Here is a 15,772-nt window from a genome sequence, read left to right on the forward strand (position 1 = left end):
CTCAGCATCATCCAACGATGGGGAGCGTGGTTACATTCAATCATGAAGGATGTGACTGTTCCCATTCCTACGACCCAGCACATTTGATTTAATTAATGGGATTGCACGCATGCTTATATGACTGCTTCTATTTTTCTTTCATCAATCAACAGCTGTCAAGATCAGTTTTAGACTACAACAGACAGGAGGGTGGGGACCCCCACACCCCCCATAGTAGAGCTTTGATAACAGGTCATCTTTATCTCAATTCACCGGACATCTGATAAAACAGACCCCCAATTTTCCTGTTAGAAAAAAAGCCCTTACTAAGGATACGAGACCCCCTTCAAGTCTACACACAGTGACTACAGCTGCAAAAAAAAATCATATTAATTATAGTAAATATATTAAATATATAGATTATTGTTTTCACATATTTTGAAGACCCGTCAAATCAAATATATATTATATTTAGCGGTGAAATAGACACATCTTTCACAGATTGATCTGTCAAATCTTAGCCAGATACCAGAAGGCGGGACATATACACCGGAAGTCAGGGGGCGGGACTTTAGTTTGTTTGTTTTATTTTTTTTCATATTAAATTTATATGACGTCATCACTTTTTGACAAAAAGTATTTCCTTTATTCTCTACTGTGTACCGATAGAAAAACCAAAGCAGTGCAATGTGTGAACAATTTCAACAAAGCACAAAATAAAAAGTTAAAAGACTGACAGTATTGCAGTAAATCACACACTGTTCACTTTCTTTACATTTGCACAGAAGACAATCATTTTCACAGAACTATATCAGTGTGCAGTGTCTCATGCTGCATTTTAAGTGGGGTTACTGATTGCTTATTTTACTCCTGTTTTACGTTGGGTGGAGGGGGAGGAGTCACAGCCCCGCTTTACCGTGTACCTCTTGCTTGGTATACTTGCTCGCCCCGGTATAAACTATTTACTTGCCTAACAGAACTTCTATTGCGACATCCAGTGGACACATTTAGAATGGCATTTTGTTTCATTAAAAAATGCAGCTGAATTTTACACTTTGCAAACTCATCTCGCGGGCCGGATTGAACCGGTTATGCCCGAATGTCGAAGGAGGTGGGGGTTGGGGGTTAATTGTTCAGGAAGGTTTCAGATACAGAGAAGACATGGGGTCATGAGTAGATAAGATTATGCTCCAAATAATCCAAGTTTGTATGAATACCTCAGATATTTGTGAAAGAAGCAGTGAGGAGGTCCTGGGTAGGGTGGATGTCGCCACATATGAGCAACATACCACAAACTAAACAGCTAATTGGTTATGTCCCTTTGTGTGTTCTTGAGTGTCTTACTGCGTCTGCATTATGTGGGAACCTTTTACAGCACACTGAACAACTAAATGTTTTTTCTCCAGCGTGTGTTCTCATGTGTCGCCACAAAGAGCCGTTATGAGGAAAGCTTTTACTACAAACTGAACACTTAAATGGTCTTAGTCCAGTGTGTGTCCTCATGTGTTGAGTCAATTTGTTCTTAATAGAAAAGCGTTTGCCACAAACTGAACAATGATATGGTTTTTCACCTGTGTGGGTTCTCATGTGTTCAATCAAAGTGGTCTTACCAGAATAGCTTTTGCCACAAACTGAACAACTAAATGGTTTTTCACCTGTGTGTGTTCTCATGTGTTCAATCAAACTGCTCTTAACAGAAAAGCTTTTGCCACAAACTGAACAAATAAATGGTTTTTCACCTGTGTGTGTTCTCATGTGTTGAGTCAAATTCCTCCTAACAAAAAAGCTTTTGCCACAAACTGAACAAATAAATGTATTTTCACCTGTGTGTGTTCTCATGTGTTCAGTCAAAGTGCTCTGAGAAGAATAGTTTTTACCACAAATCGAACAGTTAAATGGCTTTTCACCTGTGTGTGTTCTTATGTGTTGAGTCAATTTGCTCTTAACAGAATAGCTTTTGCTACAATCTGAACACTTATAAGGTTTTTCACCTGTGTGTGTTCGCATGTGTTCAGTCAAAGAGGTATTTCGAGAAAAGATTTTGCCACAAACTGAACACTTAAATGGTTTTTCACCTGTGTGTGTTCTCATGTGTTGAGTCAAATTCCTCTTAACAGAAAAGCTTTTGCCACAAACTGAACAAATAAATGGTTTTTCACCTGTGTGTGTTCTCATGTGTTGATTCAAATTCCTCTTAACAGAAAAGCCTTTGCCACAAACTGAACAATTACATGTATTTTCACCTGTGTGTGTTCTCATGTGTTCAGTCAAAGTGCTCTGAAGAGAATAGTTTTTACCACAAATCGAACAGTTAAATGGTTTTTCACCTGTGTGTGTTCTCATGTGTTCGGTCAAATGGCTATTTTGAGAAAAGTTTTCACCACAAACTGAACAATTAAATGGTTTTTCTCCTGTGTGTGTTCTCATGTGTCGAGTCAAATGGCTATTTTGAGAAAAGCTTTCGCTACAAACTGAACAATTAAATGGTTTTTCTCCTGTGTGTGTTCCCATGTGTCGAGTCAAATGGCTATTTTGAGAAAAGCTTTTGCCACAAAATGAACACTTAAATAATTTTTCTCCTGTGTGTGTTCTCATGTGTTGAGTCAAATGGCTCTTTTTAGTAAAATTTTCAGCACAAACTGAGCAGCTCAAACATGTTTTACCTCTCTTCTTTGTAGAGCATTCAGAGTGTTTGTTGTCAGTGTGAGTCCTCATATCACCTTCACAGTCTGTATCGCTGCTCAAAGGTTCTTCAACCTCGTCTTCAGCCTCACTATCTGATAGTGGAGCTAAGAGGTTGTCTACTTGTGGTTTCTCTTCATCATCTTCAGTCTTCACAGAGAAAATACTCAGTGGAAACTTGGTGTAATCAGCTTCCTCTCGTCCTAGAAGACACTCTCCCTCCTGAGTGATGCAGAGTTCCTCCTCTTCCTTTTTAATGCAGGGTGGTTGTGGAGTCTCCTGCTTCAAAGTGGAGCTCCCCCCTAACTGAGGGGAAACTTCTTCTGGATGACCAATCAGCTGCTGGACGTCTGTAAGACACAAACAACACAAGCACACTTTAGCTCAGAAATGATCCATTAGATGTTTCTCCTTAAACTAACTACACACTTTCTCCTGTGTGTGTCATTTTGTGTTTTTAGCACAAACTGAGCTGCTTAAACATTTTTTACCAGTCTTCTTTTTAGAGCATTCAGAGTGCTTGTTGTCAGTGTGAGTCCTCATATCACCTTCACATTCTGTATAGCTGATCAAAGGTTTTTCAACCTCACTATCTGGTAGTGGAGTTGTGAGGTTGTCTGCTTGTGGTTTCTCTTCATCATCTTCAGTCTTCACAGAGAGAATACTCAGTGGAAACTTGGTGTAATCAGCTTCCTCTCGTCCTAGAAGACACTCTCCCTCCTGAGTGATGCAGAGTTCCTCCTCTTCCTTTTTAATGCAGGGTGGTTGTGGAGTCTCCTGCTTCAAAGTGGAGCTCCCCCCTAACTGAGGGGAAACTTCTTCTGGATTACCGATCAGCTGCTGGACGTCTGCAAGACACAAACAAGGAAAACACACTTTCTTCTATGTACTGTATGTGTGTGTAGTAGGGTTGTACAGTATACTGCTACTAATGAAGTATTGTGGTACTAATCAATTGAAATCGGTACTATACCACCTTTGAAAAGTACCGGTACCGTTCTTTCATCTGAATGCTGCTGTGCGACGGTGACTACAGAGCCGAGGCGCATGATGAGTGTGTCAAAACGCACACACAAAGTGCATACAAGCAATAACATGGCGGAGAGGAAGAAAGGCAACAAACAACAATTCTACTAGTTAATAAAGAGGGTGCGTGAAGTGCAATATGGAGGTATTTGGGCTTCTAAATGAACAATAAAGGTGACACTTTAAACAGGAAGCCGCCGCTCTGCAAGGGTTGCTTTACACCTTTCCTGTTTGTCGACCGTGGTCGAGGAGCGCAGGGGAGACGGTCCCTGGGGATAACACTGGGTCCATACAGCTGATGTCATCAGGACGAGACGTGCAGCATTAAAGTACGCTGCTTGGATCATCCAACAAAAGTATGATTCTATGTAAACTTTAATCTACGTACCAACGGTGCCTGAAATCCAGATTTGACGTTTGGGACGGCGGTTTTTTGTGTTGGGACAGCATACACGGGAAGGCGGCATTGCTTCCACTGCGGCATGCGTGACACGTGTGACGCTAAAACAAAGAACTCTGGATGCAACGCAACAACAGTGCTAAAACAACCCATTCATCGAAGGATTTACCACAACTTGGACCAGATGAAGCCATCAAGTAAGTGGTGATGGGAGTCATTAAAAACAAGTTGAACATTAATGTGATGGCTGGAGACATCGACAGGAGCCATCGCTTAGGATCCAAATTCAAACGGGTTAAGCCAAAAGGAATCATTGTCAAGTTTGCCCACTACACCATCAGAGACCGGGTCTACAAGGCAAAACAACTTCTCAAAAGGGACTACACCAATGATGCATATTCTGTAGAGTTTAACTGCGAAGTGGGCTAAACTGCTGGACGACTTGCGCAAAACGCACAAGGATCACCTTACAGCCTGGCCTGTTGGACTCAGGATGGGCGTTTGTACTTGCTCACAAAATCCAATCACAAACATGTCTTGAATAATCTTTCTGATGCCAAAAAACTGAATATGTGATTTCTGCCAGCTGGACTATAGGTTACGTGAGTAAACCTGATTTATTATTTAATTGTCTTGGCTCTGATCCGGCAAACAAGAGATTGATATTACTGATATTTTTTCTTTACTTTGTTTTGATTCCACAGTGTTTTGTTCATATTTTAACATGGGTTTATTTTTCATCTTATTTTCTGTTTGTTGGTTTTGTCTAGATTAGATTATTTGTCACTGTAGATAATTTAGTCAATGCAGATTTGTAATTTAAGGGTTAATCAATTACAACTCGCCACTATTAGGTTTAACTTGTAGAATTTACTAGCTGGGAATCTCCAGTGTTTCCCACACATTCATTTATCTGTGGCGGCCCGCCACGAAAGAATTACGTCCTCCACAAATAGATTTTTCGGCTTTTTTTCTTTTCTTGTCCTGTCCAGCTTCTCAGGCAAATCATATAGTTGATGTATAGTTGACCTGACCCCAAGGACTTTCCTTACGATAAGGCCTTACACTATTTTTTTCGGAAGCCCTGAAAAATTAATTGCCCTAACAAAGGGTGCAAAGTCTGCAGGCAGTAGGAAACACATGGTTAAGTGTAGGGAGTAAAACTGATGGCAGTCTAAAGTTCAAGATTTTTGGAGCTCTTTGTTCAGTGGATCAGATGTTTGATGAAGCTCTGTGTCTATCTACCACCACTACTGTTTTCTGTTTATTTGTTACTGACTGTGGCAGGACACCTCTGCCTCTGTTTCACTTTATGTTGCTGGTAAATAATATGGTTGTAGTAGTAGGCTAAAGTTAAAATATTTAGTATGCACTAATTAAAGAGGCAGAGCTTTAAGAGACATTTTAGCTTTTATATTTTATAAGATATATTTCTTGTAAGAACCACAATTAATAAATATATTTCAGTGAATAACTTATTGTTCAAATCTGTATATAAATATGTATATAAAGTGTTGTAATTATATTGTAAAATGGATGGATGGATGGACGTTTAAAACAAAACTGTTATTATTAATTAGTAAGTATACATTTTAGAGCCTTTTTAGAGAAAATCATATCATTGTAGTACATTATGCAAATGATCCGATGATGTCGTGGTGACCACGCCCATAGCCACGCCCCCACCGCGACAGGTATCTTGGCAGTTTATGGGAAACACTGATCTTGAAATGGTTTGTTAAATGTTTCAAACTGTATACATCAGATCTCATCTACTTTCTAATAAAATTACTGAATGGGCTTTGAAGAAATAACTCATGACCAAAATTATGCCATACCTGACCATCATTGCTTTGAAAAAATTAACAGTAAACGTGCTACACCCGAAAACGTAGCAGATTTTGGAAATCTTCCGTTTTCTCTGCTACACCTAAATGTAAGAAGTTTGATAAAACATCACGATGACTTACTGGCTTTGTTAGCTAGTTTAAATCATCTGTAGTGAAACTTGGGGGAACGACAGATCATACTTGAACACACTCAACCTGGATGGCTATGTCCTCTACAATAAAAACAGAACAGGTAGACCAGGTGGGGGTGTGTGCATATATGTGGACTCAAAAATACTCTGTGACCATCCGTGATGACCTACATATAGACGATGGTTTATCAGATGCCTTATTTATAGAAATACAGTCAGTGTATGTTGAAAATAAGAAAAATATGATTATAGGTATATCGACCTCTGGATTCTGACCCAAATTGTTTTTTTTTACCAAATTGGATGACTTATTAAATAGTATGACTAATAAAAAAATCATACTTGTTTTATTCTTGGAGATTTTAACATTAATTTACCTAAAAATAATGACATGAAAAATTATTTTTTTAAAATTGTCTGTATTCTTCATCATTTTTTCCAACAATTAATACATATGCTAGAGAGACGGAAACCTCCAAATCCATCATTGACAATATTATCACAAACACTCAAAATGCTCGCTTTGATTCAGGTGTAATATTGTCAGACATTTCTGACCACTTTCCTATTGTTCTCTTCGTCGATCTTTAACTAAAATATGGGGATCAACACAGAAAACTTCCTTCTAAAAAGAAAGTAAAAGTATTATCAAAAAGATACTTAAATAGATAATCTGAAAATCTTAGGCACAAAACGTGGGATTCTGTCTATAGCTGTACAACTCCGGAAGAGGCCTATAATGCCTTTGTCAATGAAATAACTAATAGCGTTATCACTGAGATACCAGAAAAGAATGTCAAAAACGATATAGAAGTGCAAAATGTGTGGCTCACTAAAGGCATAATGAAGTCAATCAATAAGAAAAATAATCTCTATCAAAAGTCCAACTGAGGAAAATAAAACCAAGTACACTAAATATAAAAATAAACCAACTAATGTCAAACAAACAGCAGCATAGCTTGGTTGGGGCGGCATAGCTCGGTTGGTAGAGAGGCCGTGCCAGCAACTTGAGGATTCCAGGTTCGATTCCCGCTTCCGCCATCCTAGTCACTGCCGTTGTGTCCTTGGGCAAGACACTTGACCCACCTGCTCCCAGTGCCACCCACACTGCTTTAAATGTAACTTAGATATTGGGTTTCACTATGTAAAGTGCTTTGAGTCACTAGAGAAAAGCGCTATATAAATATAATTCACTTCACTTCACATACAAGTAAGCAGAACTATTATACTGATCGTATTAAAGGCCTACTGAAATGATTTTTTTTATTTAAACGGGGATAGCAGATCCATTCTATGTGTCATACTTGATCATTTCGCGATATTGCCATTTTTTTGTTGAAAGGATTTAGTAGAGAACATCGACGATAAAGTTTGCAACTTTTGGTCGCTGATAAAAAAGCCTTGCCTGTACCGGAAGTAGCGTGACGTCACAGGTTGAAGGGCTCCTCACATTTCCCCATTGTTTACACCAGCAGCGAAAGCCATTCGGACAGAGAAAGCGGCTATTACCCCATTAATTTGAGCCAGGAAGAAAGATTTGTGGATGAGGAACGTGAGAGTGAAGGACTAGAGTGCAGTGCAGGACGCATCTTTTTTCGCTCTGATCGTAACTTAGGTACAACCTGGCTCATTGGATTCCACGCTCTCTCCTTTTTCTACTGTGGATCACGGATTTGTATTTTAAACCACCTCGGATACTATATCCTCTTGAAAATGAGAGTCGAGAACGCGAAATGGACATTCACAGTGACTTTTATCTCCACGACAATACATCGGCGAAGCACTTTAGCTACAGAGCTAACGTGATAGCATCGGGCTTAACTGCAGATAGAAACAAAAGAAATAAACCCCTGACTGGAAGGATAGACAGAAAATCAACAATACTATTAAACCATGGACATGTAACTACACGGTTAATGCTTTCCAGCCTGGCGAAGCTTAACAATGCTGTTGCTAACGACGCCATTGAAGCTAACTTAGCAACGGGACCTCACAGAGCTATGCTAAAAACATTAGCTATTCACCTACGCCAGCCAGCCCTCATCTGCTCATCAACACCCGTGCTCACCCGCGTTCCAGCGATCGACGGCACAACGAAGGACTTCACCCGATCGTCAATGCGGTCGGTGGCTAGCGTCGGATAGCGCGTCTGCTATCCAAGTCAAAGTCCTCCTGGTTGTGTTGCTGCAGCCAGCCGCTAATACACCGATCCCACCTAAAGCTTTCTTCTTTGCAGTCTTCATTGTTCATTAAACAAATGGCAAAAGATTCACCAACACAGATGTCCAGAATACTGTGGAATTTTGCGATGAAAATCGAACTTTTTGTATTGGATACAATGTGTCCGAATACTTCCGTTTCAACGATTGACGTCACGCACATACGTCATCATACATAGACGTTTTCAACCGGAAGTTTAGCGGGAAATTTAAAATTGCACTTTATAAGTTGACCCGGCCGTATTGGCATGTGTTGCAATGTTAAGATTTCATCATTGATATATAAACTATCAGACTGCGTGGTCGGTAGTAGTGGCTTTCAGTAGGCCTTTAAGGCCTCTTGTGGTGATCAAAAGCAATGCTGTATTAAATAATATGCTCAGTCGGGGTAAAAAAATCCACTGTCCTTCCTGACACCATAATTAAACTAAATGATAGTTATTATCCCAATGATGTTGATCTCGCCACCAGTTTTAACAATTACTTCACTTCTATAGGGGAAACTCTTTCAAAAAACATAACCCCACACAAGGGAACAGCATACCAACATTACCTCAAAGGTAACTATTTCAACTCACTTTTTCTTACACCTACTAATAAATCAGAAGTTATTACAATTATTACGAACCTGAAAAGTTCCCATGCTGCCGGTGTGAATGCTGTGAGTGGTAAAATTGTCAAATTCCTTGAAGAAGAAATTGTGGATCCGCTTGTATTTTGTATAAATCTCTCTCTGCTCCACGGAGTGGTACCTAAAATGACTAAGATTGCAAAAATTATACCAATTCACAAAGCTGGTGATAAAAACAACTTGCAAAATGATCGACCTATTATCGATTCTACCAACATTCTCAAAGGTACTCGAGAGTGCCCAATAGACTAGGCGGATACCTGGATAAACTAAACATACTCAGCCCATGCCAACATGGCTTCAGGAAGAAGAATACCACCTGTATGGCAATCCTTGATCTAATTGAAAAAAATCCATGCTGCTGTTGATAACGGTGAGTGTGGAATCGGTGTTTTCCTTGATTTATCAAAAGCATTTGACACCATTGATTTTTGATATCTTATTGGGTAAATTGCAACACTGTGGTGTCAGAGGGGTTGCACTCAGTTGGTTCAGAAGTTATTTATTTGAAAGGGAGCAATATGTGCAAATAAACAACAGCAAATCTTCCAGTAAAAGTATAACATGTGGAGTTCCACAAGGCTCCATATTGGGACCACTTCTTTTTATATTGTATATAAATGACTTTGTGAATTCATCAATTATTTTTCACGAAGTAATTTTTGCTGATGACACACATTTATTCATCCATCCATCCTCTTCCGCATCCTGACCAGATGCCCGAACCACCTCATCTGGCTCCTCTCCATGTGGAGGAGCAGCGGCTTTACTTTGAGCTCCCTCCGGATGGCAGAGCTTCTCACCCTATCTCTAAGGGAGAGACCCGCCACCCGGCGGAGGAAACTCATTTCGGCCGCTTGTACCCGTGATCTTGTCCTTTCGGTCATAACCCAAAGCTCATGACCATAGGTGAGGATGGGAACGTAGATCGACCGGTAAATTGAGAGCTTTGCCTTCCGGCTCAGCTCCTTCTTCACCACAACGGATCGATACAGCGTCCGCATTACTTAAGACGCCGCACCAATCCCCCTGTCGACCTCACGATCCACTCTTCCCTCACTCGTGAACAAGACTCAGAGGTACTTGAACTCCTCCACTTGGGGCAAGATCTCCTTCCCAACCCGGAGATGGCACTCCACCCTTTTCCGGGCGAGAACCATGGACTCGGACTTGGAGGTGCTGATTCCCATCCCAGTCGCTTCACACTCGGCTGCAAACCAGTGAGAGCTGAAGATCTTGGCCAGATGAAGCCATCAGGACCACATCATCTACAAAAAGCAGAGACCTAATCCTGCAGCCACCAAACCAGATACCCTCAACGCCCTGACTGCGCCTAGAAATTCTGTCCATAATAGTTATGAACAGAATCTGTGACAAAGGGCAGCCTTGGCGGAGTCCAACCCTCACTGGAAACGGGTCCGACTTACTGCCGGCAATGCGGACCAAGCTCTGACACTGATCATACAGGGAGCGGACCGCCACAATCAGACAGTCCGTTACCCCATAGTCTCTGAGCACTCCCCACAGGATACGGTCGAATGCCTTCTCCAAGTCCACAAAGCACATGTAGACTGGTTGGGCAAACTCCCATGCACCCTAAAAGGGCCCTGCCGAGAGTATAGAGCTGGTCCACAGTTCCACGACCAGGACGAAAACCACACTGTTCCTCCTGAATCCGAGGTTCGACCATCCCGCGTAGCCTCCTCTCCTGCACACCTGAATATACCTTACCGGGAAGGCTGAGATTTATTTGAAAGGTATTTATGTCACACAAAAATCCTGAAAGCCTTCAAGCTATTGTCAATAGTGAATTAGTTAAAGTAGACACTTGGTTCAAATGTAATAAATTATCTTTAAATATAAATGAAACAAACTATTATATTTCGTTCAAATAGAAGCCGTAAAAGCTTTGATAGGGTACTGATTAAAATAAGTGGTAAAGCAATTGAGAGAGTTGAGAGCACCAAATTCCTTAGAATATACATAGATGGATTTATACATTTTAAAAGCCATATTGAATATTTAATGAATAAATTATCTAAATATGTCGGTCTACTCTCAAAATGGAGACACTTTCTTCCTCTTAACGCTCTCTTAATTCTGTATCGGACTCTATTTGAACCATATATAAACTATTGCAATGTCTATCCCAGTTATCTTAAAAAACTGGAGATCCTTAGAAGAAAGTCATACGTGTTATATCATGGGCCCACTTTAATGCTCCCTCAAATCCTCTTTTTTATGGGTACAATCTTCTGAAGCTTACGGAGGGCAACAGATTCCACAGTGCTTGTATTATGTATAGCGTAGTATATGGATTCAATTCTAGACTCTGCCAGCTCATTCCAGTGACCACTACTTCTTATAGATATAACATTAGAAGTAAACCTTTATTAAGAGGGAAAAATCGTCCTCTAAAGTGTACAAGCTTTAGTACAGCCTGTAGAGGTCCGATGATCTGCAATAAGATTGATAGCTCTATAAAAGAATCAAATTATTTAAACATTTTTAAAAAGCGTTTTAAGCTAAATTTATTGCGATGTTATGCTTAGTACTTTTAACAGTACTGAGTGTATTTTTATGGTTAAAAAATGAACATCAGTTGCATAATTTTGGTCTTGACCACTGTATGTATGATGAGATTATCGCAGATCTTCAAGATGCAACCTTTTAATAAAATTTGAATAATAGGATATTGAGACTGATTTGGTGGATTTAAAGATTCCTTATTTTTTTAAATCATTAAATGAAATTGTAAATGGGTATTTGGTGGGTAGATTTGGAAATGTATTGTATTGCATTTTGTATGATGATGTATACTTCTAGGGATGACCTTTTTGCAGAACGGACTCTGATATTAACAAAAGAAACAATAATGAACTACAAAACTATGTCTGTCTGTTAATAAATAAATAAATAAATAAAACATTTTTTTTTTAAAAGCGCCACTCTTTGGTCGGAAGCACGAGTCCGTCGATTAGTTACAACTTGCTCACTTTATTTATTATTTCCACAGGGCACAACCGGACATCCACCATGCTATTAACACTCCTGCACATGCTACCACTACCTCTCCTTACTCGCCCACTCACGTCACTCACCCCACATACTGCCACTCTTAAAGGTGCACACACACATACACTACTCTCACAACGACTGCTTTAAAACACGCCTCGCCAAATGTGGTGATTAGTATTACCACCTTTGCTTCAGACTTAGGTCAACATTTAAATAATAAGCATTCAGATCTGCACAAGGAGTTTAAATAGTGACAGGTATAATGTAGTTGTTACACCTGTCCTGCTGCTCTCTCTTTACTCACCCGCTCACTCACTGACGTCACTCAGACAACACGTTGACATTCTCACAAACACACATACTACTCTCATAAGTTAACCAGCTCCCCTGCTGTGCACATGTAGATACGTAGAACTTGATGCCAAATATTAGCACAGTTAAAACTGCCCAATTAGCAGTCAACTAATGCAAGTGAAATGACTACATTTTGTAACAAATTCCTACAATTTGTGTTTTGTCTTTAATAAATGTGTTTTACCTGCTACATGGCTTATCTGTGTACATGTATCCATTGTTTCGTTTTTAGTACTTAATTAATAATTGTATTTTTCTTAAAGCACAGACCAGGAGTGGCAACCATAAATAATTTATAATTTAATATGTCAGTAAAACTTAATTTGTATTCTAATCTAATCCTTGATTATAGCAGACTATATGTAATATGGAAAATTGTAAATTGTTATTTGAGTGCAACAAGAGAAGCCCAATGTGTTTAATGCCATTTAATTTATATTTTAACCTTGTAAAATTGTTCTTTGACTGTGAGTGTTTAATGTAGTGTAAGATTTTATGTTAAAATATAGCCAATATTGACATTGTTCGTAGTTTCCTTTATTTGGTAAAGTATTTATACATTTAGTACCAGTACTAAATTATTGGTATCGGGACAACCCTAGTGTGTAGTGTTTCTTCTTTTTCATATTTATGACAAGTCTTAATTGATATTGAGATTAAAATGGGATTAATTGTCCAGCACTAACTCAACCCTACTAAGAACTAGGAAATACAATTCAAAAATGCTCGAGGACTCGATGAATAACTTAGCTTAGTAATGCTAACTAAATATCTTATTTGTGGCATTTGTTAAAAATAGGAAGCGGTTGTTTAGCTCTTCCACTTTCTAAATATGACTTTTGCATTCTTTCATCTCCTCTGATGTGAACTCCACTGCCTTCTTCAAGCTAACAATCATGGCGGCTCTTTCTTTACATTCTTCAACAAGGTCGGCACTTTTTTCAGGCTTGAAATAGTTTTCAAATGACAAAACTTCAAGTCACTCACCTTCATCTTTCGTCTTTATCTCCGTTGGTGATTTGCTGGAAGTTGGTGGCGCTGATTCTCTTTCATGTTCTCTTTTAGCGGACGTCGCCATCTTAGCATAGCAGTAGTCGTCCATCTTCTATCACGTCTTCAATCTTCACTTCAGATATCGCTCCAAACTCAATGCACGTTTCGTGGCTTTGGAAAATACGAATTAAGATATTTGTTGCTATATTTGCTGTGAATCATATGACTTTAAGATCGTGAATTCGAAGAATCTCCGAACAACCATAGGATGCGGTCTTCGTCTTTTTGCTCCGCTTCAAGTACATTTGCGCATGCGCCAGAAGTCAGCCACTTCCGTTTCCTACTCAACATCAGTTGTTTTTCAAAACAAAGGCATTTTAATCTTGTTTTAAAACAATGGTTGGCAAAAGTATCTAACATCAAATAATCTACAACTACTCTTTGAAAATAAAAAAAATATATATATACAAGCACGTGCACAGACTTTTTCGATAGCTGTTGTTCAAACCAGAAAAAGGGCATACATCGAACAAAAAAAATCCTATATTTAAGTTAAAGTTAAAGTACCAAGTATTGTCACACACACACTAGGTGTGGCGAAATTATTCTCTGCATTTGACCCATCACCCTTGATCACCCCCTGGGAGGTGAGGGGAGCAGTGAGCAGCAGCGGTGGCCGCGCCTTGGAATAATTTTTGGTGATTTAACCCCCAATTCCAACCCTTGATAATGAGTGCCAAGCAGGGAGGTAATGGCTCCCATTTTTATAGTCTTTGGTATACATTTTAAATTAGGGCTGGGCGATATATCGATTTGCGCGATATATCGCGGGTTTGTCTCTGTGCGATATAGAAAATGACTATATCGTGATATTCGAGTATACATTCTCACGCAGCTGCTTTTAGCTGCTGGCATTACACTACAGGCTCTCCTCGCTCTTTCCTGTCTCTCCTTCTCACAGACAGCAAGCGCAGTGGTGGTTTGGCTTCGAGCGGGAATATGTCGAACAGACGACCGTAATTTGTCAAGTGTGGGGCGAAAGCGTTGCTATTAAAAGTAGCATTACTGCTAATATGTAGCATCATTTGAAAAGTCACCTGCTAGAGAATGAAGAGTGCTTACTCCGCATGTCAACATCTCCGTTCGGTGCCACACGCCCACACCATCAAAATGCAGAGGCAAACATTTCCAGATCAACACCGTATGAAAAAAAAGTGATTTTTTTAGTTGTGATTTCCTTCTCTGCATGAAAGTTTAAAAGTAGCATATATTAATGCAGTATGAAGAAGAATGTTTTAATGTAGACACATAGAATCATCATACTGCTGTGATTATATGCATCAAATGTTCATTCAAGGCTAAGGCAAAATATCCAGATATATATTGTGTATCGCGATATGGCCTTAAAATATTGCGATATTAAAAAAAGGCCATATCGCCTAGCCCTATTTTAAATACTACAAGAAACACAGAATATTTTTCAACATACTTAGTTGTTTTAGTTAAAAACCTTTAGATAGTCAAATGATTACTCTGAATAAAGAAGAAAAGCACTAAGAGTGTAGATCTCCACCAGGACCAATCCTATTGTTCACGTGCTACTAAATTGTGTGCCATCTCATGTGTATCGTGTGCTGCTATGACAACAAACTTCCATGAATCCTGTAAAACACCAGACAGTTAGTAATATGGTTTCACATAAAAATGTTGCTCATTTCTACCTAGCGATAGGTGGCTCTAACTGTAGTGCTAATCACTCACGAGCAGAAAGCCCTCATCGCACTGCTAATCAATAACTACCATCTTAGGCACTTAACATCACTAATCGCCAGTTAACAGCTATCATGCTAAATTTCAACTATCTTAAATGCAAACATGAAAACAAGACACATTAACGTATTTCCCCATTACAAACATCTTTACCCAAACCAGGTGAGTCAAACTCATTTTAGCTCAGGGGCCGCATGGAGGAAAATCTATTTCCACGTGGGCGGGACGGGTAAAATCATGGCATGATAACTTAAAAATACGACTACAACAACTTCAGATTGTTTTCTTTATTTTACTTCGGCCCAAAATAGAACAAGCACATTCTGAAAATGTACATATAGCAAATAATCCTCTTGACAAAACACTTCAAGTTAGTTAAACATTTAGAGGGAAAAAATTGTGCATTTTCAGAAACACCTTGAAGAACACAATGAACTTAGACTTAATCTCAGTGTTTCTACAAAGCAATTCAACTTTAAGTCACAACCCATCTAGGATTGAACAAAAACAAAATAACGCATGAATAAAAACTATTCTATGTATCAACTACCTCATTTGTCATTTCCACATATTAATCCTGTGCTAACTCAACAAACCATACAAACTGAGGTAGAAACTATTCAAGAGTGTTGAGTTACTTCCTGTCTTCTAGACATAATGTGTATTGATAGAAAAATAAAAGCTGTGCAATGTGTGAACAATTTCAACAGAGCACAAAT

General features: G+C 39.2%; 1 protein-coding gene across 2 annotated transcripts; it reads right to left on the reverse strand.

Moving 5' to 3' along the window:
- Window positions 1–8: 8 nt before the first annotated feature.
- LOC133632474 (gastrula zinc finger protein XlCGF57.1-like) lies at window positions 9–13,614 on the reverse strand. 2 transcript variants are annotated; one of them, XM_062024899.1, is made up of 2 exons: window positions 13,278–13,614; window positions 9–3,011 (listed from the first exon to the last, which is right to left on the reverse strand). In XM_062024899.1, the coding sequence occupies exons 1-2, from the start codon at window positions 13,390–13,392 to the stop codon at window positions 1,291–1,293; spliced, it is 1,836 nt and encodes a 611-aa protein (XP_061880883.1). In that variant the 5' UTR covers window positions 13,393–13,614; the 3' UTR covers window positions 9–1,290. The 2 variants fall into 2 exon arrangements, with proteins under 2 accessions (XP_061880883.1, XP_061880884.1); XM_062024900.1 differs by lacking the exon at window positions 13,278–13,614 and adding an exon at window positions 3,210–3,509.
- Between the last annotated feature and the right edge of the window lie 2,158 nt (window positions 13,615–15,772).

This window comes from Entelurus aequoreus, linkage group LG17, assembly GCF_033978785.1.
Source record: "Entelurus aequoreus isolate RoL-2023_Sb linkage group LG17, RoL_Eaeq_v1.1, whole genome shotgun sequence".
NCBI classification, from domain to species: domain Eukaryota; kingdom Metazoa; phylum Chordata; class Actinopteri; order Syngnathiformes; family Syngnathidae; genus Entelurus; species Entelurus aequoreus.

Bases quoted from the DNA above. Each gene is read 5' to 3' on its own strand.
- LOC133632474 (XM_062024899.1), bottom strand. From the start codon at position 13,392: ATGGACGACTACTGCTATGCTAAGATGGCGACGTCCGCTAAAAGAGAA. The intron at 3,012-13,277 runs GTGAGTGACTTG...TGTGTCTTACAG, and splicing joins GATAAAGACGAAAGATGAAG to ACGTCCAGCAGCTGATTGGT.